General features: G+C 44.5%; 1 protein-coding gene across 1 annotated transcript in view; it reads left to right on the forward strand.

The window, feature by feature from the left end:
• The window catches only part of LOC142771455 (peroxidase-like), a 272,747-nt gene that overhangs the window by 58,250 nt on the left and 189,131 nt on the right, over positions 1-25,366 (forward strand). Inside the window, exons 4-5 of the mRNA XM_075872922.1 lie at positions 12,215-12,350; positions 15,258-15,467. Coding sequence (XP_075729037.1) covers positions 12,215-12,350; positions 15,258-15,467 — 346 coding nt within the window. The remainder of the gene's footprint in view (positions 1-12,214; positions 12,351-15,257; positions 15,468-25,366) is intronic.

The raw sequence follows: 25,366 nt of genomic DNA on the forward strand, positions 1-25,366 counted from the left end.
TATATATATATATATATATATCACACTCTGCTTCTCGTTTTGTAAAATGACTATGTTTTCTCCAGTGGTTTCTCTTAGCACTGCCAGCGGCCAACAAGGTGAACCCGTTGCGGCATCTACAGTAAAAATGGTAATTCGAGACGTGTTGTACACCATTGAACTTAATGTGTTGGCTTCATGTTCCCACGATGTCATCCAAGGATGGGATTTCTTATCACGTCATCACGCTGTCGTGGACTGCGCTCGGGTCGAAGTGAAGCTGTTATCATTTCGTGATGTGCCTTCTGTTGATGCGGCCGTATCTAATGTGGCTACCCTTGTCGTTGCGACAGACATTGACCTTCCTCCTTTCAGCACCCATCTTGTTCCTGCCTACTGTGCTTCACTTTCTGACACTACCGTCCTATTCACGCGATCTGACATCTTTGGTAGCCGCCACCACACATCGCTGCCTTTCGCCGTTCTTGCGCTTTGTCAAGAGACTACCGAAATATTTATTTCCAATCCAAACTCGTGCCCCCTCAGTTTGCACCGCAACGAGATGCTCGGCCACATTCTGCCTATAAATGAAGGTACTATCGTGCCTGCCGATTTTTTTGATACCACGCCGAATATGGAGCTGAACGCGTTGTTTGCTCACCTTTGCTCACACAGCGTGTCTTGCGATGCATTCCACTGTCCCATCGACAGCCATCTTGCCCCGGCTCAACGTGAGAAGGTTGTTACCCTGTGGCAGGAATTCAGGCGTTCGTTTCACTTTCCCCAAGCGGTGCTAGGAAGAACGAACACTGTTGTGCACACAATTGACACAGGGAAAAGTACTCTTTTGCGCCAACGCCCCTATCGTGTGTGTGTCGCCGGCAGAGCATCGTGTATTTGCAGAACAAGTAGACGACATGCAACAGCGTGGAGTCATCAAGCCTTCTTGATGTCCTTGGTCTTCACCAGTTGTACTCGTCAAAAAAAAAACGATCGTTCGATCCGGTACTGCGTAGACTACAGGCGCCTGAACAACATTACGAGGAAAGATGTTTACCTTGTTCCCCACATAGACGACGCTCTCGATCGCCTCCAAGGGGCAGAATTCTTTTTCTCACTTGACGTTCGCTCAGGTTATTGGCAGATCCCAATCGCTGAGCCTGATCGCCCGAAAACGGCCTTCGTCACACCCGGTCAACTTCGTCACATCACATGGCCTCTAAGAATTTACCGTAATGCCATTCGGACTCTGCAATGTGCCCATCACATTCAAGCGAATGATGGGAAGCGTTTTACGAGGTCTCAAATGGAGCATATGCTTGTGTTATCTTGACGACGTTGTGGTCTTTTCCCCCGATTTCACTTCGCATCTCACTCGTTTGCGTAAGATCATACAGTTCCTTACAAATGCCAGACTTCAGCTTAACTTGAAGAAATGTCACTTTGGGGATAAACAACTCACCATACTCGGTCATGTCGTCTCGAAAGCCGGCATATTTCCCGACCCTGAGAAGCTTCGTACCGTTGCTGATTTTCCTAAGCCGACTACAGTTAAGAAACTATGGAGCTTTGTGGGCCTGTTCTCCTATTTTCGTTGGTTTGGTCGGAATTTTGCTTCCATCATCGCTCCACTCACCAAGCTCTTTGCTGGCCTTGCAGATCTTTCGAATTGCTCAGCAGCTTGTAACAAATCCTTCGCAACACTGCGCCAACTCCTTACCTCACCCCCCGTACTGCGCCATCAAGCCGCTACTGCGCCGACCGAAGTACACACGGATGCGAGTGGCGTCGGCCTTGGTGCAGTACTCGCGCAACGCAAACCAGGTTTTACGGAGTATGTGGTCGCCTATGCCAGCCGCGCCCTCACTAAGGCAGAAGCCAACTATGCTGTTACGGAAAAAGAGTGCCTCACGATTATGTGGGCGATAAACAATTTTCGCCTCTATTTGTTTGGCCAAACTTTTGATGTGGTAACGGACCATCACGCACTCCGTTGGTTGGCTTCACTGAAAGATCATTCCAGTCGCCTCGGACGTCGGGCACTACGCGTCCAAGAATTCGACATGCGCGTTGTCTACCGAACGTGGCAAAAGCACTCTGACGCAGATGCGCTTTCACGATCACCCGTGAAATCTGATGATACGGAAATACCAGCCCTTGACCTTGCCCTTTCTGCCGTCCGCGTCACAGACTAGTCATCCGAACAGCGGAAGGACCCCTGGATTGTCTCGCTCTTGAATATACATTCTGACGCATTAACTTCTAGTTACCGGCGTGCTCTTCGCTGCCAAGCAACGCATTTCGTCATACGGGATGGCTCGCTTTACCATCGCAACTATCAAGTGGTGGGTCGTAAATGGCTGCTAGTCATACCCAGCCATATGCGGTCTGATATCTGCGAACATTTTCATGCTGAACCGCAACACGCACACGCCGGTGTGCTAAAGACGTATGAGCGGATCCGCCAACGTTACTACTGGTGGGGTATGTACACGTTTGTACGCAAACACATTCGCTCATGTTCCCTGTGTCAGCAGCACAAGACATTTCTTCGTTAACCGGGTCGACTTCAGCCTTTACCATGTCCTCCACGCCCATTTGACCGTGTTGGGATTGACCTGTACGGCCCGCTACCGTACTCTGTTGGTGGTAATCGATGGGTGATTGTGGCTGCCGACCATCCGACAAGGTACGCCGAAACAACAGCGCTACCTTCGGCTTGGGCTCATGACGTTGCTATACCTTCACCTTGCTTCGGTTCGTTCTTCGTCATGGTGCACCACGGTAGCTCCTGAGTGACAGAGGTCATGCGCGTATTTTTGTCCGAAGTTCTGCAGCAGCTCCTACATTCATTCTGTACGGTACACCATACATCAACAGCCTACCACCCTAAGACGAACGGCCTCACGGCATTTTTCAATATAACCTTGGGAGACATGCTCGCTATGTATATTGATTCCGACCACTCCAATCGAGACGTCATTCTTCCTTTCATGACGTACGCTTACAATACGGCGATTCAATCAACAACGGGCTTTTCTCCATTTTTTCTTTTATATGGTCGTGACCCATGCAGCATGCTCGACACAATTCTGCCTTACAATCGTGATGCCTCCGAGTTCAGCTCAGTTTCTGAAATGACCGAACATGCCAAAGAGTGTCTTAAACTTGCACGGCCCTTCACAGCCGATAATCAAGCCCTCCAAAAAGATCGCCACGACCATGATCTTGTTCAAGACACTTTGCCCGTCGGTTTTCTCGTGTGTCTCCGACTGTCTTTCCAATCTCCTGGTCTGGCTCCCAAGTTTGCACCGAAGTATATACTGGCCCTTACCGCGTCATACAGCGCTCTTCTTCTGTCACCTATGGGATTGAACCGCTGAACACGTCCACACACAAGCGCCGCCTTGGTCGTGAGGTGGTCCACTTGACTAGTGGGACCGTCTCCGAGTGCGAAGCGCGAGCGTGTGAATGAGCTGTAGACGCTGGGCTAATATATATATATATATATATATATATATATATATATATATATATATATATATATTGCAAGCAAGGGAGTTCAATAGCAACGCCAGTTACTAGGCAGAGAACCGGTACCGACACAAATGATCGAGTAGTCCAGCGTCTACAGCTCGCGCACTCGCAGATGGTTCCACTGGTCTTTGCCTTTTGAACTCCCCACTACAATACCCCGGCGATGAAGACGAGCCATCTTGGCAACTCAAGGCGACGAGAGAACAGGAGGGTTGTAGCAGGGCTTGAGGTGACTGATGTGTACCGTCTCAGAACCAAGGCGGCGCTTGTCTGTGGACGGCTTGAGTGGTTTAGTCACATAGGTGACAGAAGAAGGGCGCTGTATGACGTAGTAAAGGCCAGTATACTTTGGTGCAAACTTGGGAGTCAGTCCAGGAGAGTAGAAAGACAGTCGGAGCCACACAAGAGAACCGACGGGGAAAGTGTCCTGAACAATGTATAAAGGAGACCTAACAGACAATATTGCCATGGAATGTATAGGGGAAGTTATTAATCCAATGTAATGTATGTAAAAGGGAAGAAAAGTGTGTAAAAAATAACTTGCCGTGGAGAGGAATAGAACCTACGACCTTCAAATAACGCATTCAATGATATATTACTGAGCTATCACAGCGGCTATCTCCAAAGCCACTTTATTGGGTTTATATGTGAATTTAAACGTGGGAGTGTCAGTCAGTGCCACCTGTAGCCACGGCGGCGAGTGTGGCAGATTCTTTTTATGAGCCTGTTTGGTGTCACGTAGCACGTGAACTCAATCCGAGCTGGCAGCTGACCAATAGTCCCTCACATACAACCTAACGGCCCGAAGTCTGCCAGTACGAGACCCTCGTTAATAAATCAGTAAAAGAAAAGTATATTTAAGGGCTCGTTTTTACGTCTTTTACACAAAGTAATGAGATCAAACAGACAATAATTTAAAGGAATGAAAAGGGGAAGTTAATAAAACCAATGTAACGTAAGAGAAAAAAGAAAAGTGGGTGAAAAAATAACTTGCCGTGAGGAGGAATCGAACCAATGACATTCGAATAACGCGCTCATTGCTCTACCGCAGAGCTATCATTGCGGCTATTCCCCAGCCACTTTATTGGGTTTATATGTGAATTTAAACGCTGGAGCGCCAGTCAGCGCCTTCTGTAGCCATGGCGGCGAGTGTGCCACACTGTTTTGTGTGCCTGTATGGCGTCACGTAGTACGTGAACGTATTGTGAGCTCGCAGCTGACCAATAGTCGCTCGTACACTACCTAACGGCACCAAGTGTGCCACTACGAGACCCTCGTTAATCAATGAGGGAATGAAGTGTATACCTTTCTATTCCTCATTGGTGAGCTGCCAGCTAGTAATGAGTTCACGTGCTACGTGACGCCATACAGGCTGATAAAGAGAGTGTGCCACGCTCACCGCCATGGCTACAGGTAGCACTGACTGAAACTCTCACGTTTAAATTCACATATAAACCCAATAAAGTAGCTGGGGGATAGCCGCTGTGAAAGCTCAGTGGTAGAGCATCGAACGCGTTATTCGAAGGCCATAGGTTTAATTTCTGCTTACGGCAAGTTATTTTTACATGCGGAGCATGTTATTTTAGGGGCTAGTCATGCGCCGTCGCCGTCTACTTCCCCGCCTCCTGCGCCAGCCATCTGTGCATCCCTTCCTCCTCTCAACACAGCTCGCGCTTCGCTCGCCTCTTCCCTCCGCACGCCGCGCGACCTTTAGTTTTACGTGCGCCAGCTGTATGCTAACGCGCACATGCGCAGGCCGTGGCCAGCGCTAGCTATAAATAACCGAGTGTCGGGGCGCGCCGCCCTTCATCAGTTGGTTTGTGCGGTCGCTGCACGTCCGATGTCACCGGTGAAAATGTATACTAACGAATCCGAAAACACACTGACGTCCCTTCCAATAGTTTCAGGCAATGTGTTGGCGGAACCGCAAGCAATTCCGGCGTGCTCGAAGACGTTGACTCTGAGTCCCACTTCACTCTGGCACTGCTCAACACCAGGTCACTGGGCGCTCACGCGGTTGACGTTGTGCGAGACCCCGTACTCCGCAGAGTGGACGTGCTTTGCTTCACCGAGACGTGGAACGCCGCCGATCACGTCGACATTGCGGGATACGCTCCGGCCGCGTGCACGCACGGGTTCCAATGACCTGCTGCCGGCGTGGGAATTTACGTCAAGCGTGACGACGTTGACTCCATCGAAGACCTCCAACGGCGGCCCAGCGCTAAACAACGCGCCAACGGCGAGCACTACGTCGCTAGCGTCTGCGGAGTCAAAGTCATGACGATGTACCTCGCCACCAACCTATCGCGTGCCGCCGGGGAGAAGTACGTCAACGAAGCCATTGTAGAATACCTGAAACAACGACCGCAACGACGACCCTTCGTGTTAGTTGGCGACTTCAACGTCGACGTCATCAAGGACGATTGGGTGGTCGACTGCATGGAGTCGCGGCACTCGCTGAAGCGAACAACGCACGACGGCAAACATCATCCGACCACTGTTCGCGAGACGTGCATCGACCACGTCTTTGGAAATTTCGACCTTCGACCGCTGCAAGCAGACCCACAAACCCTTCACTTTACGGACCATAAAGCCATCTTGCTCAAAATACCCAAAGCGTCTCATCAATAAACGTCGTCTTTCGCAGTATACGTGCGTGCATGTTCACTCGTGTTCACTCAAACACACACGGATGTCGCAAATTGCAAACCACATTTATCGCAGTTCAACATAAATGCTCCGCATGCTAACCAGTGTTCGCACTCGGTAAACTGCGGTCATTTTTTCACCCACTTTTCTTTCTCCTTGTTTACATTACATTGGTTCTAATAACTTCCCCTATACATTCCCTGGCAATTTTGTGTGTTATAACTCATTATTAGCGTGTCAAAACACGAAACAACGAGCCCTTAGGCATACACTTCTTTCTAATATATATATATATATATATATATATATATATATATATATATATATATATATATATATATATATATATATATTGTTTATTTATTTATTCATTAGTATACCCTCAAGACCCAGAGGGTGTTACAGAGGGGGTGGGTACAATATGAATGTGGCAAAGAGAAAAAAAATGACAACAACAGTGAAGGAAATACAACAAAAAATAGTTAAAATAATAAATACAACAAATAACGAAAAACAGTGTGCAGTTACGCCATAATGTGTTTCGACACTGCGGATTTGAACAGCCCTTGATCCTTAGTGGCAGCAATGGAGGGGGGAAGGCGGTTCCAGTCCCTGCTTGTCTTCGGAAGAAAAGACCGCAAAAAGTGGTTGGTGTGGCAGAAAGGAATGGCTACTTTATTCTGATGGTCAACACGGGATGAGATGTATGCAGGTCCTGAGATTAATTGCTCTCTAAGTACTTGATTATGAAAGAAAATTTTATGAAAGAGCAACAGACGAAAAATTGTTCTTCTCGTGACCAGATCTGGCAGTTCTAGAGTAGATTTCATTAAGGTCACACTGGCAGTACGAGCATAGTTGTTATGAATGAAGCGGGCTGATCGGTTTTGGACAGCTTCTAAGGCTTCAATAACGTTGATTGAGCTGGGTCCCATATGGCAGACGCGTACTCGAGTTTTGGTCGGACTATTGTTTGGTAAAGCTGCAATTTAAGGTGTGTTGGTGCTTGGCGAAAGTTTCTGCGAAGGTAACCAAGAGACTGGTTAGCGTTGTTGATAATGTAGGTAATGTGAGAATGCCACGATAGATCATTTGTTATGTGAACTTCCAGGTATTTGTAGCTACTAACCTGCTCTAATCTAGTTCCATTTAATGTGTAGTTGAAAAGCTTCGGAGTGATAGAAGAACGTGTGATTGTCATGCTTTTACACTTAGTAACGTTAAGGTTCATTAGCCACGTGTTGCACCAGTCAGAGACGCGATTAAGATCACCTTGAAGAAGAACGTTGTCGTCTTCGTTAGTTATTCTGCGGTACAAAACGCAGTCGTCAGCAAACAGTTTTATGGATGACTTAATGTTACTTGCTAGATCATTGATGTAGACTAAAAAAAGTAAAGGACCTAAAACGGAACCTTGCGGTACGCCAGATCTAACTGCACAGGGATTTGAGGAACGATTATTAGCGGTAACATACTGAGTGCGGTTAGTAAGAAAGCATTCATTCCATTTCAGAGTGTTAGGGTCGATATTCAGTATGCTAAGCTTAAGTAGTAGTAATTGGTGTGACACTTTATCAAAGGCTTTCGCGAAATCTAAAAAAAATGCAATCTACTAGTATTTTGTTATCTAGTGCTGAGATGACGTCATGTGTAAAACATAGAAGCTGAGTTTCGCACGAATGATGCTTACGAAATCCGTGTTGGAACTTGCTGAAGAATAAGTTAGTTTCAAGAAATGCCATGAGATTAGAGTAGATTATGTGCTCAAGCATCTTACACGGAATACTTGGTAAAGAAATTGGTCGGTAGTTTAGGGGAGAGTGTTGGTTTCCGGATTTAAAGACGGGAATAACCTTCCCACCTTCCAGTCAGTTGGCAAAGTGGCACACTGGAGAGGCTGCTTAAAAATGTGCGACAATACAATGGATTAGTATACTTCAGTGTTCTTCAGAAATTTCGCGTTTATCTCATCAGTGCCACAGGCAGAAGACAGCTTAAGTCGCCGGAATAAGTTAATAATTCCTTCAAATTCAATAGTTATATAGTCCATTGGAAAAAACCCGCTTTGATATACCTGCGGCACTGAGACTGCACATGAATCTGAAAAACATTGCGAAAAGACGTTGTTAAGAACAGAACAGCATTCTTCGTTGCGCATCGCGCGGCCATTGGAATCAATAAGTGATACGACGGTTCGTTTTATTGGGTTGGCAGTTTTCCAAAATTTCGACGGGTTAGTAGAGAACAACGAGGGGAGTGTAGTGTTGAAATAGTCACGCCTGGCATTCTTCATGGAAAAGCGATACGCGGAAAGAACTTCGCGATAAGCCTTTCAACGAAAAACACTGCTGTCGAGCTTAGCAGAGCGGAAGATTGTAAGAATTCATTGGACTTCATCTTCCTCATCTGTAAATAACCATCATCAGTCTTGGCATCGTTCCTCTTCATTTGCTGTTGCTTGAACAAAGCGTCAGCTTAACCATGGTATTTCAAGCGGTGGAGGTGCTGGGTAAGCGACGTCCCGAACGGAGCTCCAGGAGTTGGCTTTGGATGAAGAGGGGTCGAAGAGATCGGGAAGCTTCCATCACTTGAAATACCACAAATATATATATATATATATATATATATATATATATATATATATATATATATATATATATATATATATATATATATATATGTATATATACAGTTTCTTTTTGTGTCGTTAGGTCTAGGTATATAGGTGATGTCAGTATTCGAGCCATTTTCGAACTCGTTCATATTAACCCTTGCGTTTTTAATCTTGTCGGATTTTCGTTCGGGCAGATATTCCACTTGTCAAGCAAGAAAGGGGTATTTGTAACTTTCATGGTATCTGGATACTGGTCGAGCAATAATATGTCTTTTATGAAAAATCTTGTAAAGTAATGTAACCTAATCTGACGTTCCTTTTGTTTCAAACCTCGGAGGTTAGATCAAGGTCTGCGCTTGGTGAGTCTTGCACGCTATCTCAGAAGCGAAGATAAGACAACAATATAGCATTTGTATGGCCGTTCTAACGCTTTTTTGTGTTTGCCTTACATCCTATCAATATTTCTGCTTCATACTATTTATCGCTAATTGAGGCTTACAATTTATGAAGTGAAGCGGCTTGCATATGACTAGTAAACTAGTGCTAATTGAGCACTAGTGCTCGCATATAGATTCAAACGAAGCGATCGCGGCGCGTAAATACTTTAGCTGACTATGTACGTAGTTTACCTTGTTTTTTTTACTCTTTATTCTCACATGCGCAATGCCACTGTTAATTAGCTGTGCGAACAAGTTTCCTTTCGTTCCTTATTTATGTCTGTTTATTTTGCGCGTTTTACGCACACACCAATGTTCTCAAGCTGTGCAGCTAAAGCCAGGCCACGCTGATGCCGCTCGACACTTGAGTTTTTGTATTCTCTTGTTGCCCCAGGCACTAACACAGCGTCTAAATGTTGGTTAGCTCCATCCCACACCACATTAATAAAGCTAAGTAGACTTCAAGAGCCATTTGTGGAAACGTAGCGCAAAAAAAAAAAAAACCACAGCGCGTAGCAGGCGCCCGTCGCTTTCGGCGCGCTCCCGAGTGCGAATAGGCTATACGGGTCCTAGAGTTACTGTATATGCTACCTATAGGTAGCAGAGTTGCGCCACTGTTTTCTGGACGCCGCTCGCACCACCTACAGGAGTTCAGGACCCCTATTTGCCGAGCGCAATCACGTGATCGTAGGTGGTTCAGTTGCACTGCGGAGAAGCCAACGCTACGCAGATTACGGGTTATAGATCAAGCAGGGTTGACAACTGCTGTGGTCAGTCTCACCGCGCTTATTCAGTAATGTAGCCATGCTGCCTGTTGGTGATGAGAAATGTGGCAGCAAACGCATTCTGTGTAGAATTTTACTACGTAGTGCCCATGCGATTAGCCGCAGGTGCAGCGGGTGTTGCTATCGAAAGATTAGTGTTCAGTCGGAAGGAATAAACACTTGGCCATTGCCGACGGCAGGATTTTCTATTAGGGGTGCAACTCATTGTTGCATTGCGGCTTAGGGAGACCGAGAGCACTGGTCTCGCTTGTGTGAGGGCAAGTGCTGTTGTGGCTTGAGGGGGGCAAGGGCCCCTTTTCCACTTCTCTGCTGACGCCCTGGCGCTTGGCTTCTTTTTTTTTAATCTGTCCATGGAACAGAAAAACTTGCTCTATTTGTATTAACCACAGGTTCAGTAGTGAATACGTTATACATGCCGAGTTGGGCAGCGTGTGTCAGCTGCATACGCCCAAATTAGTGTGGCAGTTAAAATGCTAAAAATAAAGGGAGAACTTAAACTACAACGATTTGAATCGGCAACGTGTTGCTGCTAGTGCGTGAATGGAATGCAGCTTTGAAACCTTAAGCGAAGAGAATGTTGGGCATAATAGGGTAGTTGAACGACGATTCGCATCAGTTGTCGTGAGCCGCGATTGTAATACGAGCGTAATACGAGATGCTCGCACAACGCGGGCGTCGCACGGTCATACTCGATCGCTATCCAGTTCGATTCAGTTGAAGACTACAAACCTTTAGCTGGTTAACTTTCTTTGTTAACAAATGAGCCCAACGCGATAAAAATATTCCAACCCTGGCTCGATAGCAATCAAGAGTTAAAAATAACTTTATATATGTAAATGGGCAAAACAGTGCAAAATAAGCCAAAGCTAATGTGAGGCCTACTACCACTGATTCACTCAGCTGACGCGCGTTTTTTTCATTATTACTTACCAAAACATTAACATTTCATCAAGGCTTCCAGGCATGACGAGAGCAACTGAGTTTGTCTCGTACTTTCATAAAAACTAGAAAGAAAAGAAAGCAAAAAATAATTATAGGAACGCTATAAGCGCGAGCGCTGCTCCTAAGCGGGTGGTGAGTGGCTTTCCCGCAAGACATTTGAACCCAAGATGGAGTACCTTGGCGCAACTCTGCTACCTAAAGGTAGCAAATACAGTAACTCTGACGGGTCCGGCGCAGCAGTGGCATCGCGCGGAAGTTCACCGCAAAATACCTTCACGGGAGCCGCTTCTTCTGACACTCCACTATTCAGATATGTCATTCTAGCACGGCTGCTTTCAGCATGTTGGATGCTCGCTCGACAGATCACTCATTGCAATTGCACAGCGTACAACTCAAAGCACAAAAGCTGTTCTGTTGTTTTTTCTAAGTGTCTATAAATTATTACTTTGGAGCAAAACCAAGCTAACGGCGTGTTTCTAACTTCTCTTATAGTGACGTTTCAATGACTTCATGAATTAGTGCCTGTAACGGCAGATGGTCACGCATTGTCGCTAGTGATGCCCCCAAAACAGCAATTTCAAACGGGCGTGATTAATTACAGAATGATTATTGTGCCGAAATATTTCAAAATGGCTATGTCTATTCTTTATTAAATCAGGAAAAAATTGCAACCGGCAAATTTCACTTTTCGTTTAACAACCCTTTAAACATTATCTTCATTTCAAAAGTGCCCACGGCAAACTTCTGGCTGCATTAATCGTATATCGTTCATTCCTACGGTAGTTAGACCTGCATTTTTTAGGACTTTTCTCTTCGCTCAACACTTTTTTGTATTAAACAAATGGGAATGTGCCTGTTTGTACAGCTTCGTGCTTGTTTATAATTTTGCAATGAACCCTTTACGAAAGAGGGCAGCTGGCGCAGCGAATTGACAGCAACTTCTCATATTCGCTTCATAAAAAATTGCTTGGTATATATTCGCGAGTCGCACCATGACTATTTATATGAATGGAGAATCCGCCTTGAAACAAAGACTCTTATGGTTTTCTCCTTCTTGCTGCTCCGTGGTTTTGTGGTTTAGTGCCTAACTGGAAGAATGTATTTGTAGCCCGTAAATGTATATGTTGCCGTTTTCTGAGATACACTTACGTTACTTGCTCTGTACGTGGTATTTCTTCAGTCCTTTATCTTTGCATTGATTCCTTCTGGCGTTGCTTTAATTGCAGTAGCTCAGAATAAGAGTGAAGGAATATGCCTTGCGTCTTTTGCAGGGGACGTCCGAGCCAACCAGCAAGCAGGCATACTCTCGATGCAAACACTGTGGGTGAGGGAGCACAACCGCATCGCCAGTCAGTTGGCGTCTATCAACCCACATTGGGATGACGAAAAACTTTTCCAAGTTACCAAGTGAGCTTTGTTCCATTAAGACCTAGCATTAAGGATCTCTTTCCGCAGAAAGTCCGGCGTTGGTGTCGCCGTCGTGGGTTGGGGGGAAAACGTGTCGTTGTCCGTGAGCGAAAATTCGAGATAGACACGAATAACGTAATAACAAACATTTTCTATTGGAGTGAGACTCTAACACAAGCGTTCTGCAAAGCGAGCAGGTGGTACACCAGAGCGAAGCTATTGCCTGAAACTGCTTCAGACAAAAACGCTATAACAATGTCATGCAGTGGTATGGGTCTTCATCACGCATACTGCAGCACAAAATCATAGAAATCTATCAGGGAAAAAACATGTAAACTACGTGCCAAAGGTTTTGTTTAAAACTTGTTCGCACAGTACAGAATGTGCAGCAGTGCGTAGCACTTGAAGGAGGCGTGTGTTGCCGTACAGTCGGCCAAATTTTTACCCATATTGCGCAGCGGCCATTTTCTGTTTCTCAGTGCAGTATTACATAACGAAGTTGCAGAAAATTGCTTCGAAGCCTTGTGCTTTTTGGACATAGACTTGTCCTCACATTTTTGTACCTTATTTCAGTGGTATGGCAGAGATACACAATAAAGAAACGACTACCACTTAGAAAAATAGCTTAAGTTTGGCCGACTGTGCTTCGACTATTCGCAAACAGAAGAACTGTGACGTAGTGGACCCAATTTAGCTATTGCAATAGAATAGAAAACTGGCCGAGTTGGTTTGAGAACATTCTTGGAAATATTTCGCCACGCACACAGTGAACAAGACAACAAAAGGCGAGCAGACAAACAGGCAGGTGGATTTCTTGGTTTGACAAAAAAGGATTTTTGGTTTGTTGACCAATTTTTACTCAACTGTGAGAAAGGCGTGCAAGGTTGCCATGTTGTGAATGTTCTGGAGGTGTTTAGGTTATACGGGATGGGTCTTAAGTTCACCCATGAGGTTGCCCATAATAACCAGTTGCAGCTTCTTGACTTGAAACTGCACGTAAATCATGACATATATGTTAGTTGTGTAAATATCAGACAATAAAATCTCTTCACAACTTGTTCTCACGCCATTCTAAAATTGTACAAAAATGGAATTTCTGTCTCTTGTTTAAGGACAGTCTTGACGAAGTTATGCATTCATACAATGTATTTGGCATTTTAACGTCACGCCAACTACATAAAATTGGTTGCATACCCAGGTAATTCTGCTTGCAGAGCCGTTGAATAAATTAAGATTTTTAAAGGGTAAACCAGAGCACATACCTGCATTACAAGATACACAATGAAAACTCTCTGCAGTTTTAGCTTACATTCAATGGTTTTCACATTAGCTCAAGCAAATAGGCAATCCTTTTAGTGTACCTGTTGTTTTCAATGTGCCTAATAAGGTTCAACGCATCTGCCGTGAGGTGGGGGAAAGTTTGACATAATTAAGAAGAAAAAATTGTGTTTGCCTTGCAAACGAAAGTGGAAAGTTTGTCAGGTGCAAGACAGAGGTAGTGTAATTATTGTCCTTAACACGCGGTTGCATATACATATAGGTCATGCTGTCTGACGCATCAACACTTGCCTTAATGCACATTTTAAATATTTAGCAGAAGAGAGAGTAAAAATAATAGGATCATTTTATTTCCGAAGGTGTGCTAATAAATGCGTAAGCAACCCGTCAATTTCATTGACAAGGAGTCCACCCTTTTGAGCTATACTTGACATTCGAATTCTTCCGCACGTTCTAGACACCTCTTATGTAAAAATGAGTATGATGGTGTGTTATCATTTCTTTTCTTTTGTTTTCTTGCTTGTTTTTCGCACTCATGCGTTGTTGAGATACCGTATAGGATATGTACTTTGGGTATATCTTTCAGTAAGGTGAGTTGTGAGTTAGCACCTGTTTGTCTTCTCGCCTTTAGTTTTGTCTTCTACTGTGTACACATCGAAATATTTCCAAAAATGTTCGCGCTCACGTTCCACTTTTGAAGGTGAGACTTAGTTGTCCTCTGAATTTTCGTTTATAAAAGTGGTCGTTGTTACCAAACTGAAACAAAATTAAAATAAAATTTTGGCCAACGTGTACGTACTTCCTGCTGGTACCATGGAGCGTGAGCGTAGGCAAGAATGCACTTCGTGGGAGGTGTAGGTGCGCCCGCTGTGAGGAAAGGTGAGGTCTCTATCTACCCCCGCCGCGGTGGTCAAGGGGTTAAGGTAGTCGGCTGCTGACCCGCAGGCCGCGGGATTGAATCCTGGCAGCAGAGGCTGCGTTTTTCAGGGGAGCCAAAACTCTGCAGGCCCATGTACTCTCATTTTGGTGAACTGTAAAGAACTCCAGGTAGTCAAAATTTTCGGAACCCTTCAATACGGTGTCTCTCATAATCATATAGTGGTTTTGGAACGTTAAACCCTACATATTAGGTCTCAGTCCATGGCCCCTTTTAAGTGGTTCACTGAATACTGCCACGCACGTTTCTTATTCTGAACTCCTGTTCCATTCGGCTCTCAACCACAAAACCTGTCAGGCATTCTCAGCGCAAACTACGCCTCATGTCCTACTGCCCCGTGCCAACTTCACGGACGTTGGTTGTTAGTGTTGTACGTGCCCCGTCTTACACAGCCACATTCCACCCCCTTGTGCAGGGAGGGAGACAAGCGCATCGTGTTCAATTTCGACCCATCCCATCTTCTTATTGCTTTGTTATTCGCTTGCCTTTGCGTTCACTGCTTCAGCCAAGTTGTAAAACTCGACTGAATGGTGCCTATTGTTGTCAAACTGAGATACATTGTGCAAGCTTTCGTCTACGACTGCACAGTAAATATTCAACTACTTCTCTGAGGACAACTATCTCGTTTACGTTGTACTGATTGCTCTGACGGAGGGATCAAACACGTATTTTTTTTTATTCGTATGTGGAAGGCGGATCCAGGAGGGGCGCTACCAGCACATTGTCTTCTCCGAGTGGTTGCCATGGCAACTGGGTCCAAGGGTGATGAAGGATTACGACCTCTGGGTCAGCGATAAAGGCCGCACCTCCTACGACGCCACGCTAGACGCCACGCTGAGCAACGAATTCTCATCGGCCCATTTCCGCTACGCACATACCAACGTGCCCGGAGCATACTTCAGGTTTGCTACATAAATAGCAAACTAAGGGCGCTATTAGTGCACAAAATGCTCATTTTCTTTGAAGACGCTTTCATAGCCAGTTGCCTTTTAAATATTATTTTCGGGTGGATAACTAGATGTGTTTCTTAAGCGTAATCTGACGTGAAATTTGTGAAGATGATAACGTACAGCGAAATTGCGTGTCTTTTTCCTAGTAACTCGTTTTTTCGCGTCGTTCACCTGAGGCACTATAAACAGTAACTCCATGAAAACTAACACATTATGGGTGAAATATGATCTTTTATACGGTACGCATTTGCTTCAACATGCATAAAAGTAGTGTTTTGCATCGCTGACACTCCCCTTGACTGTTGCAGAAAGTTTACTGACGTAGCAGAAAATTTCCCGGTTTGTTATCAAGAATAACTGTTTACAGCGAGCAAAAGTTAGTCCATGAACATGAACATTTGCTGCAGTTCCTTCATGTGCAAGTTCATGGTGTACTTCCTGAAAAAATCAGTGACCTGTTTAAAAAATATCACAGCTGTGGAATGGACTGTTCTTGCCGTCAAGCAAGTAAACGAACAACCGTGCTTGTTGGGTAAGTTTCAACAAGCCAGTCAACCTGATAATCAACGGAAGTACTACAGAGCAGACAAAAAAGATGCTGCGTCTACATCTTACCGCTACGTATGCTGTGCTTTATTTAAGTCTTTTGGTTTGTCTATTGTCTAGTGATTGCGCTAAATGCCATGAAGCCAACGGCAAAACAAGTTTTGCAGAAAGGTTCCTCCAAGTGTTAGCGCGGTGCGCCAACTGTATCGTAAAGTTACTCTTGTTGATTTCTATTAGTAAAGCACCCCTTTTTCGCTTAAAAAGACGGCGTCAGGATTCATGTATGCTAGCGATAATAAAAAGGGTGCATCACAAAAGTTACAAAGCTAAAGCGAAAGTTTTCTTGTAGCTACATAAAGCGCTATTTTAGAGCAAGAGAAAGAACGCAGCACTCAATGTATCAGAGAGACAACAATGAGAAGCTAGACGCAGAATTTAGTGAAGCTGAAATTAAGGCAGTCTTAAGCAACCCCAGCACTTGGTCTGCTCCGGGCCTGGATCGAGTAACCAACAAGACTCTACGCAGCCTGGACGATGAGTCAATTACGCGTCTGACGGAATGCGCTAACGACTGCTGGCGAGAGGGATGCCTCCCCGATGCGTGGAAAAGGGCCCGCGTGGTCATAATTCCCAAACCGGGCAAGCAGGTGACAATCGATTAGCTAGGGCCGATCTGGCCGATCTGGCGTGGGTAAAGTCATGGAAGACGCTGTCCTGACTCACGTTACTAATTACCTCGAAGACGCTGACGTCTTCCCCCCCCCCCCCCCCCCCCCAGGATTGTCGGATTTCTCCACAACCTCTCCGCACAGAACGTGATGCTGCAGCTGAAACATCAGATTGTAGACAGCACTTCTAGTTCCATTGAAACGATTCTCAGCATTGATCTGAAAAAAAAGCTTTTCATTTCATTTCCTTTCAGTTTCATTTCAGTTTTATTGAGCATTTTCTTCACAGATTTGCGGAAAGAAAACGCAAGGATGGAGCAAAAAGCTGCTATTTTAGCAGCTTGACGACGCTCCTACCCCTTTTCACTTGGCATTACGAATTCGCAGAGCACAAACATGAAAAAACGATTTGACGTGTATTTTCAAACTTCAAGAAATTAAGAAACAAAAAAATGCATAAAAATTACACCAGTTTCAGGTTTACATAAACTAAGCAAACCACAAAGAGAAAAAAAACAAAGAAAATAATAAAACAGCGCACGGTCAATCATGAAACAATGCACACGTTGCTAACAAAGTATTACAGCTAACAAAGTAAAAGCTAACAAAGTATTAAATATGATTACAAAACGTTTACAGCACTGGGTATGTGAAAATCACAAGTTTTTATGTACAAGAGAAACACTGACGAGTGAAATGTTACATGTTTTACTCGTAAAAAAGCAAAAAAAAAAGTGGCAAAGAAAGCAAACATCATCGGATGCCATGTTACACACGAGTACTATTATAGGGTTTTTCTTTTACATATAGTATTTTAGCCGGATAATTAGAAGAAGCTAAACTACACGCCGCCATTCTGGATGAGAAGATGTTGATGTTTTCATTTTCAAACATGTTAAAACAAGCAGGAATACAGTGTTCAAGTTTTCTCGAACCATGATTAGTTTGCGAATAAGGAACAAAACAGGAAGGACTTTTCAGAATGTCATAATGGGATTGTGTAGTTTTCCCTAGGTTACACAGTTTAAGAAAACAAGCGTTCTTTGATAGCAAGCTTGGTTTGTATTTCATAATAATGTTAAAGCTGTGAATGTAATTGATCGGTAAAATGTCATATTTTCTGAATTAATCACTTCTATGTGCGTCGTATAGTACGTTTGCAATATGACGAATTGCTTTTCTCTGCAGTAAAATATTTTGTTCCGATTTACTTTAGATGTATCTGCACACACTAGACTACAATAGTTTATGTGAGATGAAAACAACGTATTATAGAATAAAAGTTTATTGTTTGCTGGAAGCATCTGTCGAAGTTTACAGAGTGTAGCACACGTCCTAGTTATATTTCTGGTTACTTTATTAGCGTGTTCTTCCCAATTAAGATTTTCATTAAAAATTACTCGTAGTGATGAGACTTCTTTGACAACCTCAATTTTTTTCGGGCCTTAGGTGTATATCCAAACCACGACAGACAGCCTTCTGAACCGGTGCGAATACCACAGCTTTGAAGTTTTTTGTGTTATCAATAATTATTTTGCGGTACTCCATATGAAGATGTTGTTAAAAATGTTGTCGGCTGTGTCTGCAAGTTTACCCAAATCATTATAATAAAAACGTATACTAGTGTCATCTCCATAAATTATAATGTCCACAGATTTGCTGAGACTAGTTATGTCGTTTGTATAAATTTTAAACAGTAGGAGCCCTAATATGCTGCCCTGAGGTACACCTGACTTCAGGGTAAGTAAGGAGGATTGACTGTCATTTATAAGTACAGGTTGCTTTGTTTGTGATAAATATGATTTCAGAAAGTCAAGTGGAGTTCCGCAAAAACCATAATGACGCAATTTTGCATAGAGTATTTCGTGGTTGATTCTGCCGAATGCTTTGAAATAGTCAATAAAAACACCTAGTGTTAACAGTTTCTTATCAAACGAGTTATGTATGAGTTCTTTTTGTGTGAAGAGAGCCAGCTCCGTGAACATGCCCCGTCGGAAGCCGAATTAATGCAGTGGTAATATAAATTACCTTTCACAAAAAGACATAAAACGTTGATATGTAATTTTCTTTAGCCCTTTAGATATAATAGGAAGTATGGAGATCGGACGATAGTTAGAAAAGATATTTCGGTCACCAGATTTGTATAAGACACCAACTCTCGCATGCTTCATTCTTTCTGGGAAAACTCCCTTAGATAAGCACGTATTAAACAGATGGGTAAGAACAGGTAACAAAACATGAAGTGCTAATAGGCTTAATTTGTAGGTCATCTATGTCCCGAGCAGTAGTGTTTTTATTGGCATAAATACAGCCAACACTTCTTCAGGAGTTGTATTTAAAAAATATGCAGTGCTGATGTTTGGCACACCTAGAAAGTCTCTTTAATCGCTATTACAGGCACGAGAAGGGTTTTATAAATCGGTGGACACCAGTGTTGTGAAGTACACTATAAATTTATTAGCAAGTTCTTCCCCTTTTACTATCTTGTATACTATGTTTAACTCAAGTGCGTTGTCAGAGTGCAACGACTATTCAGAAGCTTATTTATTTCTCGCCAAAGCACGTCGCCACGAGTGCTAACCCTCTTGAAGAGAGCTTGATCGTACGCATACTTAGTTTTTCTCAGGTGCTTCAATACAAAATTTATGCACCGCTTGAATTCCGAAAGATCGTTATGGTGTCTTGTTTTCACGAATTTTGCGTACAATAGATTTTTCCTCAATCATTTCCAGACATTCTCGCGTCATCGATTGTTTCCGACCTTTCTTGAGGCTTTTGACCGTTTTATATTTAAAGCGCTTATGGTAAGTTTTTGTTAACAGGCACATGAATATTTCATGCGCCTCATTAGCGTTAACTGATTTATAGACAGGATCCCAACTAATCTGGATAATTTGAAGCCTAAAAGTGTTTAATGTTTTGTTACTAATTTCCTGTCTTTGTATGATTCTGGAGTTGATACTTTTGCAGAATTAAGATACTCGTTGCGATTTTGAAACATGTATATAGGGTAGTGATCACTAATATCGGCAATAACAGTTCCAGATACGGTTGAATCACTTATGTCCTTTGTAACAAGTAAGTCGATAGGGATTTCAGTACCTGAAGTGACACGTGTAGGTTCAGTAATATTATTAGCACACGCAAAGGAATAAAGTAGTAGTTTGAAGTTACCAGATGTTTCAGTTTGCTGTAGAACTATAATGTTGCAGTCGCCCCCTATGATATTGTGCAACTTGTTAGAGCACGCATACGTAAGTAGATTTTCAAGAAATCGAAAAAAAAACGCTTCTGTTTTTCCGTCAGGTGGACGATAAACTACCACATATACATACTTGTGACATGCTAGCGATAATGCTTCATAGTCTGGTGTAATCGCTGAAAAATCTGAGAGAAGGCTGCAAACTAAATGGTCGGTAATTATTTGCAACACACCTCTTCCTCGAAGAGAGGGCCTGTTTAGAAAGAACGATTTATACGTTGGCAAGCGTAGTACTTCGTCATTGCACGTGTAATAGGTTTCATAAATCATGTTGATGTCGAATTTAAACGAGAATTTGTCGAGAAACGTAGTTATATCATCGTGCTTGTTGCGAGCTGATTGAACATTTAAGTGCATGATACTGCAATATCCACTAGTGTTAGGCATACAGATATCACATGGTAATATTTCCATCTTCACAAAAGGAAAAAAAGATGAAGAAAGAAAAGAAAGTAAACTAAAAAAAAGGTTGCGCCGCAAAAACGAAAGCGCTAATCAGATAAGCCTACGGCATGCTAGATGCCCCGCGGCTGCTTGAGTAGCCGTGCACATCTTATGCAAGTGGGCTTCACATGTGATTTAAACTGCACGAGATGTTTCCGTTTATCGCGCAAATATTTTGCCACCACTTACCCACACGAAGCGTCACTTCATTTTTCGTTTCCGAGCAATCCTTATGCTCAGAAATTTTTTCAGTTGGGGACAAAGGTGCTCATTTACGAAAACAGACTGTTTAGTTGTGAATTCCAGTTCCTCAGCTGTGAATCGAGTTCTCCGTGCTTTCTTAACGATGACATCCCTCTTAGCTCGGCGACTGAAAACAACCACGATGTTTTCGTTCAGAGGCGTCACTGCCTGCTCTGCTACCCCGATCAGGAACAGCGCTTGCACGAGGGCGTACTTTATTGTTCTTTGCAACACCTGTGTCTGGTGCCGTGTTACTTTGCGAAGCGGCACTTCTCGCTGGCAAACAGTGGCATATTTCTAAGTCCTGTTCTTGTATTAGCTCTCCCGAGGCGTCACCAGCTTTTGCAAGCAATTGCACAAGGTTTTCTTTAGGGGCACGTGGTATCCCTTTAATTTCTATATTTTTGTTTCAAGAATATTGATCCTGAGCAGTTAGGCGCGCGGAATGTTCGTGCACCAACTCTCTCTACGGTCTATCCTGCAATGCATTGCCTCTTGGAATGCCCTGAGAGCAGCGTTTTCCTTCCTGATTTCAGCACAATCTTGTTTTATATTTTCGTAGTCTTTTTTCATGTAGTCAAGGCTTTTATTTATTTCTATGATTTCTTTCCGAATGTCGTGTTTGAAGTCCGCGAACTCGGTACCCATCATTAAAGGCCAGTATACTGATTCAACAGTGGGCAAAACAAATACGAACTTTGAACATAGGCAACAGAGGCAGCACTAGGATAGCGAATGAACTATTCAAAACAGGAGGGCAATTGTCTAACCTGGGAAAACAACCGCAATGAGAGTCCCCGTCGTATGCTGTCCCTGCTGCCAAGTGATCGAGGGAGGTGTTGCCGGTGTCTTTTTGAAGGGTCACGGGTGGTTGATGTCATGTGGTAGGTTGCCGGGCGCAAAAACGTAGCCGGTTGGTCAGTGCAGCACTCTTGCAAGGCGCCGGATGCAGCACGCTCCGCTGTCAATGTTGATAGTCAGCCACGGTATGCTTCGTACACCTGGAAAAACAACAGCAATGAGCGTCCCCATCGTATGCTGTCCCTTCTGCAAAGTTATTGACAGCGTCGAGCATGCGGCGATTCTAGACCGTGTCCGATCGCTGAGATTAGGTCAACGTTTCTATAACTCTATACACGACTTCCTCACCAGCAGGCGTGCGAGCGTAGTTGTCGGCAGCGCAGAATCCCCGGAATTCGGAACGAGTCCTACGAGCACACCGCAGGGCTCTGTCGTGTCGCTCATGTTGTTTAACCACGTCTTCTTTGGGCTACCCGAGAAACTAGCGACAATAGATTGTCTGCATCACAGTCTTTACGCGGACGACATCACCCTCTGGGTACCCGGAGGAGAATGTGATGGCCACGTGGAGCGAGCGCTGCAGATGGGCGTGGACGCGGTGCAGGGATTCTCGAGAGGTACAGGCCTCGCATATTGGGCGGCTAAGTCCGAGCTATTGATATACAGACCCACGAGAAGCAGCCGCAGAACTGTCCTTCCCGTTGGAGGGAGATCAGAAATTAGAGTAATAACGGCGGACGGCATTCCCATACCGAGCGTAGAGAAGAAAAGAATATTGGGATTACATCTGCAGGCCAATGGTCACAACGGTGAGACAATTCGAAGACCTAAACATTCGGTAGACGACACAATTTGACTCTTACGCCGCATAACGAACAGACGCAGTGGTGTGCGGGAAAGCTGCACGATCAGCCTCGTACAGGCGTTCGCGATCAGTCGCATAACGTTGGTCGCCCCTTATCTAAAATGGCTGGCGTCCGAACGGAACAAGGTCAACTGCATGATTCGCAAGGCGTTCAAGAGGGCGGTTGGCATACCTGTCAAGACGAGCATCGACATGTTCTTCGAGCTGGGCTTGCACAACTCCCTGGACGAACTGATCGAGGCACACAACATTGCGCAATACGAGCGATTGTCCAAGTCCCAGACGGGCAGGCGTATACTCGAATCTCTATGCATAACACACTACACGCTATGCGGGGAGAAGACGATGGTTCCAATCGTGGTCCGCAGCAGTCTCATCGTCTCACCGCTTCCCAGGAACATGCACCCGACACAACACGTCGAGCGCTGCAACAAAAGAGCGAGTGACCTTCAAAGAATGTACGGCAACAGCGACAAAACGGTGCGTGGACGCCGCGCGATACCCAGAGGGAAGGCGTGCTCATGTTATCGCCGTTGTGAATGGCACAGGCAAATGCCTCGCGAGCGCCATGGTGCGTGCAGAACACACAAAGGCGGCCGAAGAGGCGGCGATTGCTCTTGCACTGGTCGCAGCACCGGAGGCAGCGGTCGTCCATGGCTTTTCGCGCGGTCCCATCTCGTGTCTGGCGGCCAGGATGCTACAATCAAGTAATGGAAACAAGGACGGCAGCGAGCTTCGAAGAGCGATGGCCTCGGCGTCGGCGTCCTCGTATCTCAAAACTGAAAATGCGAATGTCTTCTTTCTGTGGGCCCCGGCTTACACCAGCTTTCCGCTCGCAGGTAACCAGGCGGCCCACACCGCGGCTCGAGATCTCACTCACCGAGCCGAGGCCAATTCGGCCAATTCTCAACAACTGGAATGGTCGTGTGGTGATCATTTGACCACAATCAAAAATATTACACAACATTACAGACTAAACAGACGCAGATGCCCACCACCACATAACAATTTGGACAAAAACAGGCCGCAACTCTGAGGCTATTACAAACAAATACGTACCCCAGCCCGGCGATCCTGCGCCTGTGTTATCTTCGCCTATACCCGACGGACGCGTGTAAAGCGCGCGGGGAAATGGCCGCACTGCAGCATATGCTTTGGGAGTGTGCTGAAAAAGTTAACGTCACTGCATCCGCACCCTTCGTGACGCATGTTAGGCTGGGACGAACTCCGAGGCCATTCGCTGCTGCCACCACCGCGCGAAGGCAGCGGCCGGCCTCCGCCACGGCTGCGGACACTGTTGCCAATCAGCGGCAACAGCTGTGCTGCCGCTGGGAGGCGGCACTCTCCAGCGACGAGCTGGCCGACCAGCTTTGGGCCATCCGGCAAGCTGAAGATGCCGCCCGGGTGCAAGGACTTCGAGCGGTCATCTGAGGCACCGCCATCATAATCGACGGAGAGTGGGAAGGAACAGGGGTTAATCCCCTATTTCTCCACCTCACCTGGTAAAACTGCCATACTTTAAAAAGTTTAATAATTAATTAATTCAATAATTAATTAATATTATTTATTTATTTATTTATTAAATTCATATGGCACTTTGAGAAAAACGCAAGCAAGACAAATTCCATGTTATTGTTGAAATTTGGCGTAGATCTTTTGTTTTAATGTTCAGTATGCCTATGAAATTATGAGTTGCCATAGCTTGTACTGTGGCCCCGTTAGAATTACCAAAGAAACAAAGTACGACTACTCTTTTATAGTTACATCACTGTTTTTATTACAATGTGCACTCATCCCACATATGTTTTCTTCAACGAAATTCAACACTGAAATTCATGATCACTAACTTTTGCACAAACGTTTTCTTTAAATTAGTGACCTTAAGTACTCGTTTCATGCACGTTTTAGGCCTGAATATAAAGCCCTGATATCTTCTTTTTTTATTTTGCATTAATTAAAGAATAATAGAGTAAGGCCCTAATTTCTCTGTGATAGATCGAATCTGCCACGCCTAGTTGCACAATGTTGATGTAATATTTCACACGACAATGCTCGTCACTAGATTCAGCAAATTTATTGCAACTGCTGCAGGTCATTGATATTTAAAGTTACACTAAACAATTTTCACTCTGTGTTGAAACATAGCCAGCGGCACTGCTAATGAATAAGTTGATGTAGATCACAACAGTTTTAAAGACCTTTGTTGAACATTTTTCAACTTTTTTGCTTTTATTCTTGCCCAGTGATTGGCTGTGTAATCTGGTCTTTCACTTTTTCATTTGCTATTTGCTATTGTTAGTCCTTTCATACTCTATTTTACCATTTTTATGATTGTTGTTCGGGTTCGTATCCCGGCTGCAGTGGCTGCATTTCCAATGGAGGCGGAAATGTTGTAGGCCCGTGTATTCAGATTTGGGTGCAGACTAACTTGTCACTCCAACAAATGTAGTATACATGGTATACACAATCGTGATATAATTATTTCGGTAGCTGCCACTGCCTGCCCCTCCGCGATGGTCAAGTGATTAATGTTCTCGGCTGCTGACCCGCAGGTCGCGGGATCAAATCCCGGCTGTGGCGGCTGCATTTTCTATGACGGCCGAAATGTTGTAGGCCTGTGTGCTCAGGTTTGGGTGCACGGTAAACAACCCTAGGTGGTCACAATTTCTGGAGCCCTCCACCACGGCGTCTCTCATATACATATAGTGGTTTTTGGTTGTTACACCCACATATAAATCAACTGCAACTGCCTGAAAGAGACCACACGATAACCTGTGGACATATAGTGGTGACTACCTGCAAAATGATATCAGAGTACACAAAGGTCATTATCCAAATGCTAGACAATGTCATTGCCACAGTGTTGCCACGTTTCTTTATGAAGCATTGGTATCGCCCCGTTACACTACATTCAGCGCAAACCGTGCCTACAATGTTCGAGAAGCTTCAAGGCTGTAGTAGATCGTTTTGTTCAGATTACGCCTACTTCGTGCACATTACAGATTTTTCTGGAACTGACGTC

Source organism: Rhipicephalus microplus, chromosome 9 (assembly GCF_043290135.1).
Source record: "Rhipicephalus microplus isolate Deutch F79 chromosome 9, USDA_Rmic, whole genome shotgun sequence".
In the NCBI taxonomy this organism is placed as follows: Eukaryota; Metazoa; Arthropoda; class Arachnida; order Ixodida; family Ixodidae; genus Rhipicephalus; species Rhipicephalus microplus.